The sequence below is a fragment of the Larimichthys crocea genome, chromosome X (assembly GCF_000972845.2).
Source record: "Larimichthys crocea isolate SSNF chromosome X, L_crocea_2.0, whole genome shotgun sequence".
Classification (NCBI taxonomy): domain Eukaryota; kingdom Metazoa; phylum Chordata; class Actinopteri; family Sciaenidae; genus Larimichthys; species Larimichthys crocea.
The window spans coordinates 16,716,396-16,737,474 of record NC_040020.1 but is presented as its reverse complement, the minus strand read 5'-3'; the positions used below and the strand labels follow the sequence as shown (position 1 = coordinate 16,737,474).

General features: G+C 40.9%; 1 protein-coding gene across 7 annotated transcripts in view; it reads left to right on the top strand.

Annotated features, from left to right (window-relative positions):
• col15a1b (collagen, type XV, alpha 1b) overlaps positions 1 to 21,079 on the top strand; it is a 44,282-nt gene that overhangs the window by 6,592 nt on the left and 16,611 nt on the right. For 6 of the 7 annotated variants that reach the window (XM_027283541.1, XM_027283539.1, XM_019268888.2 and 3 more), the window contains exons 3-15: positions 14,207 to 14,394; positions 14,745 to 14,954; positions 15,178 to 15,330; positions 18,560 to 18,634; positions 18,921 to 19,007; positions 19,270 to 19,384; positions 19,693 to 19,733; positions 19,816 to 19,977; positions 20,053 to 20,079; positions 20,165 to 20,227; positions 20,316 to 20,393; positions 20,510 to 20,572; positions 20,653 to 20,805. In XM_027283541.1, coding sequence (XP_027139342.1) covers positions 14,207 to 14,394; positions 14,745 to 14,954; positions 15,178 to 15,330; positions 18,560 to 18,634; positions 18,921 to 19,007; positions 19,270 to 19,384; positions 19,693 to 19,733; positions 19,816 to 19,977; positions 20,053 to 20,079; positions 20,165 to 20,227; positions 20,316 to 20,393; positions 20,510 to 20,572; positions 20,653 to 20,805 — 1,415 coding nt within the window. The remainder of the gene's footprint in view (positions 1 to 14,206; positions 14,395 to 14,744; positions 14,955 to 15,177; positions 15,331 to 18,559; positions 18,635 to 18,920; positions 19,008 to 19,269; positions 19,385 to 19,692; positions 19,734 to 19,815; positions 19,978 to 20,052; positions 20,080 to 20,164; positions 20,228 to 20,315; positions 20,394 to 20,509; positions 20,573 to 20,652; positions 20,806 to 21,079) is intronic. The other variant, XM_027283540.1, reaches the window with a different exon arrangement.

Here is a 21,079-nt window from a genome sequence, read left to right as displayed (position 1 = left end):
TCATCTGCATGTAAAAGGTGGGAATAGTAATTAGTTCCTAGTAATTAATTAATACCTCAATTAATACCTCATTAATTAGTAATTAATACCTCAGTCCAGTGTTGACTGCTACCGTAAGTATAAGAAAGTGTCAGCAGACAGGAAAATACTGCGCTGTGCTGCATTTTACTGTCTGCACTTTGAACAATAGTGAATCTTGTGATGCGGTTTCAGTGGGCGGAAGTCAATAGATGGTGCTCTGCCAGAGGGACTGTGGAGCCAACATGAGATAATATTTTCCTGTCACATTTTCTGAAGGTTGCCTTTCATTCCGAGCAGTTCACATCGGATGTTTGTCACTATACGTAATGTGGAGAGTTCCAAAAATACAAGGAGCGCATCATCGATCTGCAGGACAGTCTTTCAGTGCCGTGAAGAATGGTGTGTGTGTGTGTACATGCATGTGTGTGTGAATCACACCTTACAAAACGACAGTGATAGACACTTCCTACAGGGTCACATGTGTAAAAGAGTTCCCATCACTGTGCTTCACGGGGCTTCATTAACATTCGTATTGGAGGAGGAGACGAGCACATGTGAGAAGCTCCAAGGGGTTGTTTGCTCTGAGAACAACACTCACAGCTGAGCAAACACCACACACACACACACACACACACACACACACACATGCACACACACGCGTGCACACACTCAATGCCTTATACATGCATAATCAGGACATAAGCGGATGTAAATAGTCGTAAACAGCAGCTCGTATCTATGATACGACATATCTGTTTTGTTGAAATTAATGAATTGATTTATTTGGTTGGTTTGATCAGTTGATCTCTAATGTAACTGTAAAATAACACAATTAGACACAAATTGAAATAATAATAATAATATATTAATTATTAAAATGAGTGTGGTAAAGACTTATTACATACACATTAGATTAATGTATTAGGAAATGTGTTTTTATAGAGGGTCTGTGACCTGTCTGTCTGTGCGATTGTGTGTTTCAGGGGTGAAGTGAGATCATAGCAGGGGGCTGGTAGGGGGTGTGGGTCAGTGGTTGGTGGGGGTGGGGGGGTACGGGATGGGGTGGGGGACACTTGATGTAATGGAAACTGTCTCTCTGCAGATGTCCACCTCTGACCTCCTGACAACTCCAAACAATGAATTCTTTTATGCGAAATATGTTGTAGGCCTTACAGTGTGCCATTGAGCGTGTGTGTGTGTGTGTGTGTGTATGAAGAAGTCAGAAGTTCATCTGGAGCACTCCCTGAGTTGATTGGTTATCAACTCAGGATCGGCAAGCAGCCTGTAAACCATTAAACCAATCAGCTGTCATGTTGCAGAGCGCGTGCTGTGATCACATGACATTAAGACTAACTTAACTTTATTTCATATTTTAAATGATTATTTTTTGTAACATTTGGCTTACTTTTTATGCTATTTAAATGTATAGTAAGCTATATTTTGTATTAATAATTCAATGACTTTGTGTCCCTCACTGTGAGAAACCACAAAAAATGATCAGCGTTTTAGCATCTTCCAGTTCATTGTTTTGGCTTTATAGCCCAGCTTGACTGTTCTGTCTTCATCATCGCAGCTGTTTTCAGCAGGAAAGATGTTACAAATCGACGGCATGCTGCCAGTCCAGCACCGAACAGACATAACAGCTTTTGAACATAATAGAGCATTTAGCAGCTAGCCGGGTATTGATCTCAAGACAGAGCACAGAAGAGAACATGTGCCATGTGGCCATGAACACCAAATACACGCTCCTGTTCCTGGATCTGTAAATGAGCAACTGTTCACTGTCTGCAATGTTCACTATAACAACTTCATAAGGTGATGTTTTGTTGCCCCCAAGTTGTCCATAATAAATGTAATTTAAAGTGAGACTAACCAAAGCTTCCTTTGACAAATAAAAAAGTCCAAAAACAATAAAAGACAGTGTGCCCCAGATGTTTTGTCATGGTTTACAGCAGTATTCATTTATTTTATTTTGGAGTAGAAGAAAGTAAAAACACAACATTAACATGCTTTAAATGTTGATTTGGTGAATGCATATGAACAAAAATGCCTATAGAGCAAAATAGTTAATTTTTTATGACAAATGGAAGTCCAACATTAATCTTCCTTTTGCTTGAGATGAGATGATCTGAGATTTGCTCTGCTTCTTTAACTGATTTAGCTTTGTAAGTCTGCTGTTTTGGTTCATACAGTGGGCAGAAGGTGAAGTTTCAGGTCTTAAAATCAAAACAGTGAGAGGGGAGCTGCAGAGTTGGGTGATAAATCTTGTTGGGTCTGTCGCTATGAATAACTTCTTACATTTCTCTGTCATGTTTTCATTGTTAATTTGTTGCTGATGCAGCTTTAAAGCTTAATTATGAATTTAATTCAATAATTTATAGTAACACAATGTAGCTCTGTGCAGTGTTTTAAGCCAATGGACAATTCAGCAGGGTGGATGGTCAAAGTCCTGTGAATCATCGTCCATCTGTCCACCAACCAGAAATCAGGATCAACAAGTTTAGACTACATTCCTGTCTTGTCTGTCAGAGGCTGTTATGTCAGCCTTGTGACTTCTCTGATGTAATAATCTTCATTATCTTAATGTTAGTGATGCAGGTTTAATCAAAAGAATGCAGGTTTATAATTGATTTAAACATCAAGATAAACGGGAAAGTTTGTTTAAGGCAGCAATTTGAACTGTTCATTCTACATCGACAACAAGCAGGTCAACGAATCTACAACCTGCCTGCCAGCAGTGAGTCCAGGCCTGGTTCACACTGTGTAACATCCACAGTCATTCAGCACCATGTAACATACAGTAAACCTGCACACACACACACACACACACACACACACACACACATTTCCTCTGTAGAGAAAATGTGTTTGTGTGTGTGTGTGTGTGTGTGTGTGGGCAGGTCACAGGTCAGTTGTTTTGGTTAATCCCACCCTGGGGTCAGACTCTTATTCTGATGACCTCTCTGACTTCTCTCCTCTTTTCTTTTCTTTTCTTTTCTCTATTCTTGTCCTCTCTCTTGTCTGTTTCTTCTTTTCACTTCCTCTGTCCGTCTTCCCCCTCTTTTCCCATCTGTGAGATTGATTTGTCACATTGTAATAGGCATATTATTAAAAAACTATATGATTAACACAGTAGGGGTGTACTGCTTCTTTCCATGGTTTATGTGTTTATATCTTGTGTTTTCTCAGAAGAGAACTGATGGACACAGATTGTAGCTCAGGATCACGTCCCGCTGGTCTGCCGTCCTGCAGGTAGTTCCTTTGTCTTCAGTGAGGCCTGAAGCTGAGCTCATCGTTCAAAGACTGTGACAGTGTGTCACTGTGTTCGTCAAACATCATCTCTAAAAAATGACAGGCATGTTTCTGTCTCCATTCCCAACATAAAGATCAGACAGACCTGTCCCGTCTCGCCTTGAACCTCAGCAAGAAAGTTCTGCTGCCCCTCACTGACGTAGTCGTAAATTACAAGTTTGGAAAACTGTCCAAGTCCATATTTTAACTTTTATGTGTCAAATTGGTACAAACTGACATCAGATATAACTTTATGAATCAGTTATCCAGTGTTTTTTCCCATTTGTATAAGAAGTACTTGTTCGTACACCCATGCTCTCCTCAGATTTGGGTTGCTCATGTCTTCCTCCTTCCTTATTTTGTTACTGGACAAGTTCAGAAGTGTTTATTTCTTTTCTTTTTTCTTCAGTCTATAATTTACTCCTTTGAGCATCACTCTCAGGCCACATCCACAACATTTCCCTGAAGCAGTTTGGTTTTTAAAAAAGCAACCATGATGTCTTTATTAGACATGTTTCTGATATCATATCATAACAGTGCCTTTATAGGCTGAACTACACTAAATGTGGACACTGACTCAACACTCCACATGATGAGAATGTGAGGTTTCAGTGGCTGAACAGCTTTTCTTAGCTCCTCTTTTCAATAAGAGCTTATAAAAGTGCTCCGAACATGGCCTAGAAATATGAAATGAAAACACGTCAAAGGAAGAGCTGGAAGGGAGGAAAAGGAAGGAGGGGGGCAATGAGAAAAACAGCTTTGCAACACAGGCTTCATTGATCACTTGCCTGGTGGCTCTACAATGTGCGTGAGTGTGCCGTAAATGTGCATGTGTGGTATACCTGAGAACAGGTCCTCTCTGTTGACCTTTGCAGCCCGCCCACCCTTATTTCTGCTTTAGGGTTGGTCAAAAGGATGCGTCAATCAAATCTACTGAGGAATAATAAATACCCAGCACAGTTACACACACACACACACACACACACACAAAGGAAAAACAACAAAAAGCCTCTTTGAGTGGAACGTGTTGCTTGTTTGACAGAATCTCTAAAAAAAAGTCAAAGTGAATTCATTGGTTCGTTCGAGTTTAGCTGAATGTGCATTTAGTCACTGGAGACATTTGTTTAAAAAAGAGGAAAAAGGCTGTATATTTCTTTTTAAAAAGGTTGTTAGCATCTGTAGTGCCTCATAAATAAATGAGTTCTTGTGTTGTTCTGGCACAAAAGCACTGGCCTATGAGCCAAAACCTCTTTCGCTCTAATTGGCAGAGTGATGGACCAACTTGTACACTCAAACACACACGTAGGGCCTAAAACCTCACGGAAACAGGAAAAACATTAAGAGATTCAGTTATTCAGACAAGTTAGCCATTATTTCTTTTATCTGCCATAGTTTATTTGACTTTTTCCACAGATCTGCCCTTTAATCTGGCCTTTTAATCTAGCGTGGAGAATTTTAAACAAGTGATGTCATTCTTGTCTGGCATGCGCACAGCTCTACACAGTGTTCCTGTAAAATGTTTATTTTTAATTTTTAATAGGTTTAGTGAAGTTTGCATTCATACTAATATCACCATTCATCCATTTATCTGTCTGACCTCTCCTTCCTCTCTTCTTGAAGTAGTCATCAGGCACTCTCAGCTTCAGCATGTGGTGTTAGGGTGTTCTAAGATCTATCCTATCAGGCTGCTACTTTATAAATTATTGGGCCAATAAATATAATTAATGTTAGCCTCACACCAATGTGAGACACAAATATGTTGACATAACTAAACATACACCCTGATCTGTCTGAGGCACACATACATGGGAATAACTTGTTTAGACCTCATGATAAGTTTGAGTTCCTCAAATGAAAAATCAAATAGTCTGTTGACTGAATGTTTTCACTTCATTGAAATAGAAACGGACATGATGTGCACATCCTGTTTATATACTTCGAGTGTCTGTTTGGGTTACATGACTGAATTTAAATTTTCTCTGGATGCATTACTATAAATGCCCACAAGGTGGTGCCATAGTGTGTGTGTGTGTGTGTGTGTGTGTGTGTGTGTGTGTGTGTGTGTAGTGTGCAATGTGTAGTGTGTTTGCATGTCCACTCCTCTGTTGTGTTGATTTTGAGGTCATTGACAACATTAATAAGATGATTATAAATGCAAATTATACTTCTGATTAAAGGTGCACATGTATGACATTCATGACAAGGCTAAAAATTAGCATTCAAACTAAATATATTGGACATTTTTCACTCAATATTGTGAGTCCAAAGCTAAAATAAATGAATTCATGTAGTCCAATTAATGTCATATGGACACACATGCACTGTTCCTGTGATTGTTTATCTCCTGACGCCACTTAAATGATTATTTATGTGAATAAATTCATAGGATCCCTGTGCGATAGGCTTTGACAGTAAACCAATTATGGCTTATTGTTGTGGCGGTTGCTAGGTAGAGTGGGAAGTGAGCACGAGGTGAAGGGTGAAGGGGTTACTCTCCCTGGAATCCAGAGGCCCTAAATGGGGTCACCATGTTTAGAAAAAGAAAGGGTCTGAAAATACTCATAAGAATGTGTCAGCTTTTCTCTCCAGCTATTGCACATGAAAGTGACTACTTTCTTTTTTGTTCTCTGACACCGTAATTCCTGATAGATGCCATGTTAATGACCCCTCCCCTCAAATAAGACTTTTGAAGGTAACGGCTCAGTAACCTCGACCTATTTTTCTGACCCTGACATTCTGCCACCACTGCACTGAGGCAGCAGCCTCATGTCCAGACATCCTTGATAAATTTGACAGTGGTGATGCAGATTTATGAGACCTGAATATGAATTGTTAGCTTGTGGAACAAAATTAATAGTTTTTATTTATTACAAATTTTAAGCACAACTGTAGACATTTTCCAAGTAAGTATTGACAGAGCATTGTTGGTCAGTTTTTGTATATTTTTAAAGGTCCAGTCTTCAGAATTTAGTGACATCTAGTGGTCAGGCTTCAGATTGCAACCAACTGAATACCACAAGTCCTGTGTAAAGTAAAAAACAGTAGCCACAAAACACATGAAAAACATTAAAGTCACTATCTAGAGCAGTGGTTCTTAACCTTGTTGGAGGTGCCGAACCCCACCAGTTTCATATGCTCATTCACCGAACCCTTCTTTAGTAAAAAATAAAATATGATTTTTTTACTGGTGCACAAAATGAACCGTGCATTAACATCACCTTGTTCAAATAACAAAACCGACACAGTGCATGAACTCACAACAACTTACCTCAGTGTGACTTCTGCTGTTGCCTTTGAGAGACCAGTTCAGATATGCATGGCTTCACCTTGGCAAGTGCCAGTCTCATGTCATTTTCACAGCAAAGTCTGTTCCTTTTCTTAGTTTTTATGTCCAGCATCCTCGAAAACGATTGCTCACAAAGATATGTTGTAACAAATGGTATAAATAATTCCAGGGCGGAGGCTCCACCGAACCCCTGAGACCGACTCACAGAACCCCCAGGGTTCGATCGAACCCAGGTTAAGAACCACTGATCTAGAGCCAGTGTTTAGTTAGTCTGTTCTGGTCTACTGTATAAACCTGGTGCTTCAACATGGCAGATTCTATTTTCAGCAAAACAAAAACATTCTGATGAATTGTATGAATGCTATTTGAAAGAAAGACCAAGAGACTAACATAATGGTTCATTGAGCTGCTGGAAATACAGATATTTGAGGCCAAAAGAGAGCTAAAAGGAAGGTAGATATAGTACTTGCTCTTTGTGGCCAGAAACTTCACTCCAAATCAGTGTTGCTCCATATCTGCTGAATGTGTTAATGGACAACTGTGTGCCAGCAAGCTTGCCAACTTTATGAGGTGATAATATGACAATGTTAGATTACAGCTCTGCTGCCACCAAGTGGCTAAAAAGGATATATTTAAAGACATATTTTGTCTTTGGATAGAACCTTTATCACTATATTCAGAAATGACCCACTAGATCGGCTCAGCTTGGCCCAGAGAACAGTCTGTGGTTGGTAGGAGGTTGAGGGGCTATAATTATACAGTATACATACGTGGAATGCTGTGTGTTTGTCAGTATGGCAACACACACACACCCCACCCCATCTCTCTTCCTGACCCCCTCTAACCCATCCTCACCCCATCCCATTCCACAGCCCCATAACTCTGACTAATCCATGACTAATCAAGCTTCTCCCCCTGGAGGGTTTCCTCCCTCACCCTCTCTTTAAATCTTAAACCTATCATCTGCTCCATTTGAGATCACCCACCCTTGTCCTCCCACAACTGTTTATGCGTTAGTGTGTTCTGACCATGTGTCTCCGAGGGTCTGATCTAGTTTATCAAGATTACACCTACATCCAACAACCTGCAGGTCAGGTAGGTCGGAGAGAGAACAATGGAGGGGAGGCCACTGCAGGAAGTAAAAATAAAAAGTGGGAATGCAACACACATGCCATAAAAAAAAAAATCTATGTCCTGATAATTCTCAATCAGGCTGTGTAACCATCATGCACTGGTGTCCTAGTATTGTTCATGCTAGCTCAGAGTTTATTGGGACACTTGAATAGAAGAGAGGCATCGTTAAGGTTTTTAGTAAAACCTCTGCTTTTCTTACTTTGACAAGTCAAAATGACTGCTTTGAAAAAGGCCTATTGTTTTTTACAGCTGAATCTTTGCTTGATGTAACCTTCAACTGAAACGTCTTGACCCCGAAGGATAAAGAACTTAAACCTAGTATTCCAACAACAGTTGCCAGGTTTCCATCAAAATGGAACCAAAACTGAAGAGAATTTTCAGAAAATAGGCAAAAGAAAATGTGAATTAATGTAGGTGTTCATCCATTATCATGTGAATTAAGATTCTGTTTAAGATTCTGGGATTTTTCTAATGTTTGCCATTTACACTGTACAGTAGAAAAGATGCATGAAAACAAATGGATCAAGTTTAAATCCTACTGCTAGAAAACACAAACAAAAAGTCTCCATTACATTATCATGTGTCTTTTTATGCCCATAAACCCTTGCTTGTGGTTTGTTTCCTGAATTGGGTTTAGGTTGCATCTTAACCTCAACAAACTTAACATTAAATGGAAGAGAGTGGGTACCATGGCACTGTTAACATGACAGCCCATTATTCCTAAACTGTGAAACCTTTAGAACCCATTGGAACAAAAGTCCATTGCTCCAAAAATACCAGCCAGCTTTAACTTAGGTTAACTCACTTAACATGTAACGAGTAGTTTTGATGCCTAAACCTAACCAAACTGACCGTTCCACAATGGTAACCATATGTTTATTATTGTAACCATGATTACAAAGTTCACTTGACTATTGTCAAGTCCTGTGTAAATCCTTTGCCATCACAAAGGGGCAAAGGGCAAACATAACCCAGCCAAATCAGTCTAATGAGACATTTTTCTGACTGGGGTTTCAGAATAATGGGCCGTCGAAACAATTTCCCAGAAAAAGTCCCCAGAGGATGAATTTTCCTCAATAAGTGAAGTTGGATCAAGGATCATTGATTATCCCTGAAGGGCAACTTGTTGTACCAAAAAAAGTGTACCAAAAAATATACTGTGACCTCGCCCCAAACAAATGCTTCCACCCAGTGATCCTCAGCAGCACTCCAACCCTCATCCTGGACCTCACCAAACATTTAGAGAAGCACAATACAGAACAGGCATCTCTTTGTCATCACCAACATGGGGCCTCTATCCCTCTCTCCCTGATCAGTGAGCTGCAGCACACTTTATAAATGCTTCCATTCAACCTTTTGTTTGTTTGTTTGTTTTTTGGTCATTTTTGATCTTCATGTCCAGTCAGCTTATCTGTTAAGTCATTTTTGATATAAGTAGAATTAATGTGTTTCAAGTATCAAACACTTCTAACTCTGTTTAGTTGAATTTGAATTTGATTCATCTTAGTCAGCAGAGGTTGGTTGAGAGATATCTAACTTTATTGATAAACATGTTAATGTAGGCTTATTCTGTGGCTGATGGAGATAAACATTACATCATCGAACCGCAGCTTGGGCATAATCATACTGATGTTAGATGTAGTTAGAATTGTTGCTGTGGTTTGTGGTTCTGTGTTCTCAGTTGGTCAGTGAATTGGTAGTTTAGCTTCTTGACTAAATGTGTGAACCACAGTGGAGTTGCCTATTTGATTTTATACTAACAGATAATAAAGAGGAGCTAAAAACTGTTGAATAAATGTTCATGCTTTTCCATGTGAAAACATGGATGTGAAAACACATAATGGGATTGTGTGAACGAAAGATACGCATGTAAAAAGGACATGAGGTTGAATTAAAGTACAGCATGTCCTCATAACAAATTCTAAATATATTTCAGACCAATATATGTTCTTCCTCTTGGTTCATAGAAATTAATAAAATTTCAGAGTAGTAAATCATTTGTTTATTAGGCATGCTAAGCATTATCTCCAAACTCTAGTCACTGTGCAGTTATTTGGTTAAGACAAATGTCTGACTCTCAGGTTTTTATGGGTCTCTCATATTATTCTGAATGATCCATGTAGCTGAAAAAAATAATTTTATTTCCCAAAGGAAATGAGGGAGGAATGTTAATAATGAAAACAAGGTTTCTTGGTTGTACTTTGTTGGATATCTCACACTACAAGCCTCATCGTTAGATGCTGATGGACAACAGCACCTTCAGCGTTATGAATGATGCGCCTCCATCTGTGTGAGGGGTAGACCAGGAGACCACAAATATGACCCAAAGAACACACACACAGATGGGAGGAGAGGGGAGAGAGGAAAGGAGGGGGAGTAGGGGGAGTAGGGGGGAGGCGCAGTGAACTAACTAACTCTCTAATCTTCCTGTCTGAGAGAAAAAAGGAGAGAAAATCAAGTGTGCTGAGTTGTAGAGCACTGGAGGAGGAGGGGGGGGGGGGGGGGGGTGTTTGTAAAGACACAGGGAGAGAGGAGGGGAGGGAGAGGAGAAAAAGAGAGATGTCAGGGAGTTAGAAACACTGCAAGAGACAGAGACAGATGGAGAAAGGAGGACATATCGAGAGAGGAGACGAAAAGAAAAGAAAGGAGAGAGAGCTACAGAGTTGTGCCACTGGATTTCCTGGATAATTTACTCTCACAAACTCTGCAGGACTTTGCATGTGCATCCTTTCACAGCTGGAAACCGTGGTTTGCCTATTTGCATGTGTGCAGTACTTTTATAGCTGCAGTTAACAGAAGCGACCTGTTTGCACATTCATGCTAGACAAAGTAAGAAGATGGGAGCCCTTCGCCTCTCTCTTGCTCTCTTCCTCCTCCTCCTCTCATCTCCCGTCCAAGCCCAGTGGTGGAGTTTAATCTGGGCGAACCCTAAAACTACCACTAGCTATTCTCCTCTCTCCATCACTTCTCCAACCATCACCTCCCTTGGCCCTTCTGATACCCCGGGAACAACAGAGTGGGTGGTAACAGAGAACGGTGTGGCAGAGAAATCTCTGGAGGACAGCTCTCAGAAAATGGGGTATGTGCTGACCCCGACTCGAGGAGCGTCAGTTATTGGTGACAGCACTGCAGAACCTGGGACATTGCCTCCAGAGGAGAGTGCAGGTGGAAGCAGCAAAGCCAACATCCAATTTAAACCACTGAAACACTGGAAGAGTGGTGAGTTGTTGAGATCTCTGAGAGGTTAGATTTCTGTAGTGGAAAGACCACTAGCTCCAAACCTTTTGGCTTTTGACCCTTTCAAGACAATGTTGGCCCATTGTGTGAGGTAGTCAGTGGTTATGAGTTGCAAGCCAAAAATTGATGTTCTTAGATGTAAAAGACTGATGAGGGCAGAAAAAATAGACACATTTTTCTTATTTCGTATCTTGTTCATCATCTCCCAGCCTTAGAACCAACTGGATCTGTAACAATAAGATCAAATAATCTGTCCATGCAAAGGCCAGTTCATGAAAAAAAATCTCCTTAATCCACTAAACCACTTTAATCCACCACAAGATTGAAAGTAAAATTGGCTTCAAAGCCCGGTGCTCGTTCTAGGGACTCTGGGTCGATATAGCTAACTTGTTGGCAAACTGCAGTCTAATGGAAGGTTAGTGTTGGATAGGTGCACAGGGGGGTTATCATAGGTTTTTAAAAATTATTATTATATTAAAAACAACTGCTGGAACCAAGGTTGATGAGAGTAAAATTTCTGGGCTGCAAAACCAAAACAATGAGCTAAAAGACACTAAAACCCTGCATAGAGCTTAATCAGGTGATACATCTATGGTTTGCACATGGTAAATTAATTATTCTGTTTGATTAATCTGACTAACCTACAATTTCCTGTCATTGGTTCAACTGGTCAATGGTTAAATCATATCTGATATCTTAAATGTTCTCCCATCACATCTCCCAAATAAGAACAGAGGTCCTAGTTATTATTTCTGTGGCGTGCTGGTATGTGACACAGTTGTACACTGATGTGCTCTGCATTAAATCTAAGCAGGTCGGAGCGATCTAGAGAGAGTGGCCTAAGCAGCAGGAAGCTTTTGTATATGGCACAGCAGGGCTAAGGTGGGTTTAAAAGGTTATACGTGGCAACCCTAGGGGGGTGTGTGTTAATATTGGTTTTGTAAGTCTACACAAGCTGATCCATGTGGCCAACATGACGAGGATTAGGTTCAGGAGGATGGAGTTAGAGTGGAAAAATGTAGAGTGATTAGGTGAGTGTCAGACTGCTGGAGAAGGAGTGAAATCAATATAGTAATTAATATATGATCAGAAATAAATGATTGTAGACATTTGTGTCCATGTAAATTATGTCAAACTCTTAAATCCATATCACATGATGTCATTCGAAGTGAATGTGACCACAGTCATTCTTCATCTCATATAGGCCTATGTGCATGTACTGCACAGTTTTGAGGCATTTACCGGCCACATAGAAATGTTGTATGTTTTACTCCACTACAATTATTTGACACTATAGTTACACAGTTTACACACATATTTCACATGAGTGTGCAAGCAAGATGCATAAAGTTCAACTAGGTTATATTTTACTAAGACCTTTGTACATTTAGCAGAGTGAAATGTTACCAACACAAAAAGCTCAATTAACACCAAAATACCAACATGTGTTGGTAATTTCTGTCTTTTTCTTAAAGCTGTTCTGGGCTGTGGAACAGCTGAAAACACAACACTGACATAAAGATGGCAGAACACTAGCATTCATAGCATTTTATATTTCTGAGGAATATAAGCCCAATATTTACTCTGGTCTTGTCTCCACCAACTCCCTACACCGAGCTGAATACTGTATATGGCTCTGGAGAGGTTACATTTTCTCCTAATGTTCATATATCTTTCTGCTGTCGCTGGGCCGAGTATACTATATATCTGTTTTAGTAATTTAGTTTGTTACAGTATCTTATATAAATTGGCTTTAGAGCTAAAACCAGTCATGGAGAATACAAACAGATAATGCTAACCTGACGTAATAAGCTAAATAGAAACTAGCCTAGCCTTAGCAGACTAGCAGCAGCTGCCATTTCAGCTTCGACTACTTTTAAATTTTAAATTCAAGCATATATCGATTTCTAAGGTAAAGGTGAACAAATGCTTGATGGCAAACTGAACTGAACTTTCTATAGTCATTGATTTATGACAATATAAACTTAAGGCTTCTGTGAGCCAGAAAGTCTAAAATGGGCAAAATGAGACTTCAAGTTTTAGTAAAACACTTTTAGTAGTTTTTGTAGTTTTTTTTTTTCAATTTTAGGTTAATGACGAGGTCAAACAAGTCTAAAATAAGACTGGCATATTGTCACTAATTTCATTAAAGTCTAAGAGTGATTTCTAGTTTTTCTGAACTTTCCCACAAACCCACATGTTTGATCTCTGTCTGTTTTTGTTCAACATGGACCTTGAGAACTCTTCTCAGTAGTAACAGCCAAACTATACCAAACTATGAACATCACCAGGTCGCTGCTGCCAAATCTCAGTCTCAGACCAGATTCTGACAGTAACATCTGCCATTATTTTCAACTGTAAGATTTAACCCTAATGACTTCACATCTGGACTGGAGGTGTATGTGTGTTTGAACATCTTGAATACCCACCTGTGTTTGTAACACAACAATAAATGTGTAAATGTGCAGAACTCCACCGATATGAGTGGTACACAGAAGCGCACACACACACACACACACACACACACACACACACACACACACACACACACACACACACCTACACTCACACACACACTAAAACCCTCTAATCAGGTATGTTTCCGGTTGGTCAGGCTGATGAATTAGAGACCCCCAGATGTTGGTCTGTCTGGTCTAGGTGTGTTTCATGTGGGTGAGATGTGTGTTTGATGTGTACGCATTTATATTTGTGTGTATATATGTGTTTGTGTGTCTGTGTCTATGTCTCTGTGTGTGACAGAGATTTGGAGTGAGCCCAGCTGGAATGCTGAGACCGGCTCCATCATGGGGGAATCATGGACATGTGAAGCCATCTCTTCACATACTCTTAATACTCTAATCGCCTTCAGTCGTATGTGTGTGCGCATGTGTGTATTTCTGTATGGGAGGATTATGTCGATGTGAGGTAGAGCAGCGAGGCGTGGGCAGAGTCTGGATCAGATCAAGTCAAATTAAAGCCATGTCAAGATGATCCAGGGGCATCTCTTCCTTCCTGTGATGTGTTGCATGAAGTAGCAACACACAGGAAGCAAACACAGGAAGCTGTGAGATAAAAGAAGAACAGTCATTGGTATTTTAGTCTGTGGAGAACAACTTATTTACAAGATGACGATAACAAGCAAACAGATACTGAAATAATGAGTCTGAGTCAGACTTCTAGTGTCAGTTGGACTCATTAGGCATAATGTTCATATGCTATGTTGTCTCCGTCTGTTAGAACGAGGCTCTGGAGGTCATCTGGACCTGACGGAGTTAATCGGTGTCCCCCTACCTCCCTCCGTCTCCTTCACTCCCGGCTATGAAGGTTTTCCAGCCTACACCTTTGGGCCTGAAGCCAACATAGGCCGGCTGACCAAGACCTTTGTGCCGGGGGCGTTCTACAGGGACTTTGCCATCATCGTCACGGTAATGTTCACTCTTCACCTTTCCTCATGCTGCCATTCTGTATTTTAAAGGGGGTCAGCGTGGCTCTAAAGGCACTGTTCAATTAGATTCAAACTAAGCATGTTATAAAGTCCTGCACATTGCATGACTTCTCTTATGTGTTAAAGAACAGTCTCAGGTGACGTTATGTTGCCACCATGTGGAGGCTGGATCATAATGCGAGACTTTCATGTCGAAGTCTGTTTATTTATTCTATGATATCTGTTCCACTTGTACTCAAACTTCTGAGGTATACTTTACTGTATTGATATGTCTTTTGGTATGTCTGTAAGACATGAGCTCTGATGTTTTCTGGCTTGTCTTTACTCCAGGTGCGTCCAACCACTCAGAGAGGAGGCGTGCTGTTCGCCATCACAGATGCCCGTCAGAAGGTGGTGGAGCTGGGTTTGGCCCTAACTCCGGTTCGTGGTGGCCTCCAGAGCATCTTACTGTACTACACTGACAAAGAGCAGGCCTCCCACAGCCACAAAGCTGCTGCCTTCAGTGTCCCAGAAATGACTGACCAGTGGACACGATTCACGGTGAGTGATCAGTGGGGCCATTTGATTAATATGGGTGTTTCAGCACTACTAACAGTGACCCCTAATAGCAAAGAATCAAAGAAATAATTAAGGGTAAATGTTTTAGATGCTCCTGACTTCTTGCAAGATATTATGCTTCTAAAAGAAAAGTTTGAAAATGTTGATGTTTCTACATGTACAAATCAACTCAAATCCTTCAAAATAAATCCATGATCTATTTCAGCTGGTGGTGGAGCACAATGAAGCCCGTCTCTACATGGACTGTGGCGAAGCAGAGAGGATTACTTTCCATCGAAGGCCAGACAGACTCACCTTCTCACACAATTCAGGCATTTTTGTATCTAATGCAGGAAACACGGGGCTTGACAAGTTTGTGGTAAGTGAAGGAATCTTCTAAACGTACAGTAGGTGTGTCTGTGGGTGTCTCTATGGAGAACAGGGAGTTCTTCTCTTTGAAAAGAGCAAAAGAGACGGATAAAGAATGAGACTGGCTGCCTTTGTCACATGTGTCACACACACATGTACGAACAAAAACTTCTTATACAAATGGGAAAAAACACTGGATAACTGATTCATAAAGCTATATCTGATGTCAGTTTGTACCAATTTGACACATAAAAGTTAAGATATGGACATAGACAGTTTTCCAAACTTGTAATTTACGACTACGTCAGTGAGGGGCAGCAGAACTTTCTTGCTGAGGTTCAGGGCGAGACGGGACAGGTCTGTCTGATCTTTATGTTGAGGATGGAGACAGAAACATGCCTGTAATTTTTTAGAGATGATGTTTGACGAACACAGTGACACACTGTCACAGTCTTTGAACGATGAGCTCAGCTTCAGGCCTCACTGAAGACAAAGGAACTACCTGCAGGACGGCAGACCAGCGGGACGTGATCCTGAGCTACAATCTGTGTCCATCAGTTCTCTTCTGAGGAAACACAAGATATAAACACATAAACCATGGAAAGAAGCAGTAAACCCCAACTGTGTTAATCATATAGTTTTTTAATAATATGCCTATTACAATGTGACAAATTAATCTCACAGATGGGAAAAGAGGGGGAAGACGGACAGAGGAAGTGAAAAGAAGAAACAGACAAGAGAGAGGACAAGAATAGAGAAAAGAAAAGAAAAGAAAAGAAAAGAGGAGAGAAGTCAGAGAGGTCATCAGAATAAGAGTCTGACCCCAGGGTGGGATTAACCAAAACAACCGACCTGTGACCTGACCTGTGTGTGTGTGCGCCTTCTGTCATGTATAAGTGCTGACATGTTGTCTGCCTTCAGTCCATCTCCTCCTGGAAACTTCCCAACATTAAGTAGTTTTTCTCTGAATATGCTGTTTATGCAACAAGCAGAAATTATAGACATAAAATGTAACTGAAATAAGAAAATGGCAATTGAAAGCTACCAGAACAGCTCCATGTGGATGATTTGGTTCATGGGGTTATATGTTGATGCCTCTGACACCCTTACTCAACAATTAGCACATTTGATGACTGACTTTATGAAGCCAATCTATCTGTACCACTGTTCAGGATACAGCCAGGTCACGACCTCCTGTAAACTACTTCCTGAACTGGCTCTGTTACACACTTAAACTGTGAGGATCAGAGACGGAGAGGAAGTCCGAAGGGAGGAGGGAACAGAGATGGTGAAGAGGGAAGGGAGAGGGGGTAACATGTGGAAGGGAGGATGGGAGAGCAAGTTGATGGCAGATGAGGAAGTCAGGGACGTCAACAATGCGTAGTTGTGGTCAGATCAAGGTCTTTGCTCGGGTCTTTGAGTTGCCTGCTGTGTCAGTGGAGTGAAACATTACAGTCATCACAAACACAAGTTTAGCTGTGCAGTGACAGAATATGATGTACTACAGAGTAAAGACTATTCATGTGATTACTTCCTGTCTGTTCATTTTGACATTAATGACACTCACAAGTAAGAGCGGTAGTCTCTTATTGTTGCCATGGTGACTGGACTGGTAACTGCTTTGTTCAGTGTTGGGGCGGCTGTGGCTAGGAGTTAGAGCGGGTCATCCACTAATCAGAAGATCGGCAGTTCGATTCCTGATTCGATCCCCTCCAGTCTGCATATTAAAATGTCCTTGGGCAAGATACTGAACCCCAAATTGCTCCTGAAGGCTGTGCCTGTGTGAATGTGTATGAATGGTTAGCTCCTCAAACTGATGAGCAGTTGGCACCTTACATGGCAGCCAATGCCATGAATGAATGTGTGTGAATGGGTGAATGAGATACGTACTGTAAAGCGCTTTGAGTGGTCAGAAGACTAGAAAGGTGCTATCTAAGTACAGTCTGTTTACCATTTACCATTCAGTCTGAAGCATGACCACAGAATATGTACATGTTCAGCATCAGTCATGTCTGAAATATGTGGGTCACTGTGAGTGTGTGTGCCAATTTTGTAAATGTTTTCCATCAATTAACTAAACCAGCACTGCATTCTGGAGGAGGAGAAGTGTGTTCATTTATCACAGAAGTTCTTTGTGATAATAATGAGTAATTATAAATAATGTTAGAGTTCACAGGGATTTTTACTGTAAGTCAACAATACAACAGTGTAAATGCAATGTGTTCATGTAAAAGCAGGATTTTACTGCTGTAGCTGGTTGAAGTGGGGCTCATTTTGAACTGTTTTGCATCGAACTACAACTGTTGATTTCATTCTGGATCAATCATTTGGATTAATTAATGTTGATTATTTTCTACGTACATTGATTGATTGATTTTGAAAAATTATGAAACTAGTGAGAAATGCTCTCACAATTACTCAAAGTGACACCTGTACAATGTTTGTCAGTCTGAACCTATGTCATATGTGAGTAAACATCTTCATTTGTAAAGTAACCAAAACTGTCGATAAATGTTATGAAGTAAAAAGTACAATTATTTATTTTGTGATGTACTGAGGGTGAAGCATAAGTAAAGTGGAAGTCTAAGTCCATAAGAGTAATAAAATATATTTTATTATTGTCTAATATATTGAAATATAGCTCTAGAGTACTAGGAAGGCTCTCTGAGTCACTTTGCTAGAGAAACTGATGGAGGAGAGGAAATATGTTTATTATTTTGGTCTTTAAGACTTTGATAATAGTTTCACTCAGCTCTGTCTACTTCCTGGTCACAATATGAACTCAACCTGTCTGGGCAGCAGGTCTGCCTGTGTGGGTATACTTCCACTGACTCAGTCTGGACTTACATGTTTCTGTTTTACTCTGGGATGTTGTTGGATTCTTCCATCTATAATCTCTGTATTTTTTTGTTTCGTCATAATTTGGTTGGGTGTAATGATCTGAGTGCTGAGGTGGTCTTGGTGTAATAACCTGAGTGGTTGATGGTCCACCAAGCCTCAGGACCAGTAGACACTGTGGACTCCTTTGTGGATTGAACTCTTGGCTTTGTAAAAAAAAGCAGAGTGGATCACTTTTTAATGTGATTCCAGAAATGTAGTGCGCACTTTTGAATATTTAACCCAAGGTAGCGGCCTGATTCAGCTCTGCACGCAGGATTTCAGTGGGAGGTTTGTCACATGTTGTCCAGTCTTGTTGAGTCTTTATTTACTGTCTGTCTCTCTGCTTGTCTATCTCTCAGGGCTCCATCCAGCAGCTGGTGATAAAAGATGATCCCAGAGCAGCAGAGGAGCAGTGTGAAGACGATGATCCTTATGTGAGAACCACACATATAGTTAATAAACAGCACCACCTAGTGGTCAAATCACTTTATTCAACAAAAATGGCTATAATCTGACAACTTGTTTTTCCTGAAACAGAAAGTACTTCATACATGATATCACTACTAATATTAATATTATATTAAATAATATGATATCATATCATATCACACATGATATCATTAATCTCACAGGATTTACAGCTGAATGTTTCTCTATTACTTTAATTTATTTGTTGTTTCATACCTCTAAGTGGTAAAAATGATGTGATGTTTCATGAAGGCGTCAGGATACACCAGTGGAGACGATGCTCTGGATGACAGAGAGAGAGAGGAGGAGGTGATGAAGAACACTCATGAGAGGAAACAGGTAGGTTGACTGGAGATAGTATGTGGAGACGAAGGTGCCCTCAGGTGATCATCACATCAAATAGAAACAAGAAACAACAGATTGAATAATTGGTCTAAAACTGACTGTCTGATTAGCTGCTAGAAGATGTTAGTCCATATCAATGTTTGCATGCTTGTTTCCATGAACCTTCCTCCGGATGTGATGACTTTTCTCTTCTCTGATATTCTTTTAAATCTCCATTTACTGACACTGATACTGCTCATCTTCTGGTTTCTTTGAGGAGGAGGACAGTGTTCCAGTTAGGGCTCCACCCACTGAGGCTCCAGAGGTGGAGCTCGAGGAGTACTCAGGTCACCAGACACCCACTCAGGCCAGTGAAGAAACTCTGATCAGAGGTCAGAATGAACCTCATTGTTTGTCTATCTGGTCTACTTCTGTGGTTTTAAACCTCCTTCCCCCATAACAGCCCCCATCTACCCCAGTGATGCATCAAAAGCTCATTATACTGATTAAATAACGATCAGAAAACAGGTGGAGTTCATCCTGATAGGAGCAGGAACTGGTTTCTTATAGCAGAAAGAAGTTCAAGATCTTTTTTTATTTTGGTTCTTTGATTGCTCTTACATGTCTCTGCGTTACACTGTTACTTCATGACACTGTGATTGGTCAGACCTGTTAATGATGTCATGTGCTGTGTGTACAGGTCCACAGAGGACAGAGGAGCCAGGAGAGAGGTCAGAAGACGTAAGTACTCTTTACTTTTCTGTCTGACGTCTTTTAAATGTTCTGCACAGGAAGGGTCTTTTATTGCGATTTAAATCTCCAGGGTCAAGTCAGGTTTAAAGGACAGCCTGGAGATCGCGGAGACAGAGGCCCACCTGGTCCCCCAGGTCCCCCAGGGCCCACCACTCGACCTGGAACAAGAGGGACACAAGGACCACCAGGACCCACTGGATCCCCAGGACTGCCAGGGAAAGATGGACAGCAGGTGTGTGTGTGTGTTGTCATAGTCTTATAAATCATAAGAGTCAGCATTATCCTAAATCCTTGTCTCTCTTCGCAGGGACCCAAGGGTGAAAAGGGAGATCCGGTGAGTTCTCTTTCTCTTCAGGGCTTCTTCTGTGCTTTACGTCTTCTGTGCACATGAAATAACTGAAGTGTGTTTTTACATCCAGGGTCAGAGAGGACCTCAGGGATCTGCAGGTTCAGATGGAGAAGCTGGAGCTAAAGGAGAGAAGGTGAAGCACACAGGGTTACAATAAATAACCTATTACAAGTGCTGGACTATTACACTTCATTTAACTTTCCTTCTACCTTCCCTCTCAGGGAGAACCAGGAGTTGGTATACCAGGCCCTCCTGGCCTACCTGGGCCTCCTGGACCCCCCAGATCACGCAGTGTACCTGTGAGTATCACAGTCTGTGGTGTTACTATGTGTATATATGTTTGTGGTTCAAGCCTAGCTGGCAGCTGAGTGATCTCCGTGAGTGATCTCCATGCATGTGTGCTTGTGTGTTACAGTATGGAGCTGATGCCCTGGGTTCTGGGTTTGAAGACCTGGACAGTGACACTGTACTCATCAGGGTAAGAGAAAGGCCACAGCGAGAGACCAGACACTTTCATTTTAGACAAAGCAAAGAGCCTAAAAAGTCTCTTTCCATCAGGGTCCTCCTGGTCTACCAGGGCCTCCAGGACCTCCAGGTCCCCCTGGACCCAACCTGTCATCATCTGACACAGCTGAAGGCATATCTCCAGTGCATGCTGGACCACCCGGAGTTCCTGGCCAAAACGGGCTTCCAGGCAGACCTGGACTACCAGTAAGTTATGAAACATGCAGGATTCTCAGAAAGTTAAATGTAACCAATATAACCAGCAGATCTGAAAATATTTTTATATCATGTCTGCACAGCAGTAAGTCCACATGTGTCATATTTAGTCCAGTAAACGTTGAATTTTGAATAAAATGTCCTACTGAGCAGTGGTGTTATGATATGATAAAAGCTGTTTAAGGTTTTCTTTCTTTTTGTGTGAATACTTTTGTGGTGTTGCTGTATTTCTGTCTTTGTTATGCTTGTCTGTCTGTCTGTCTGT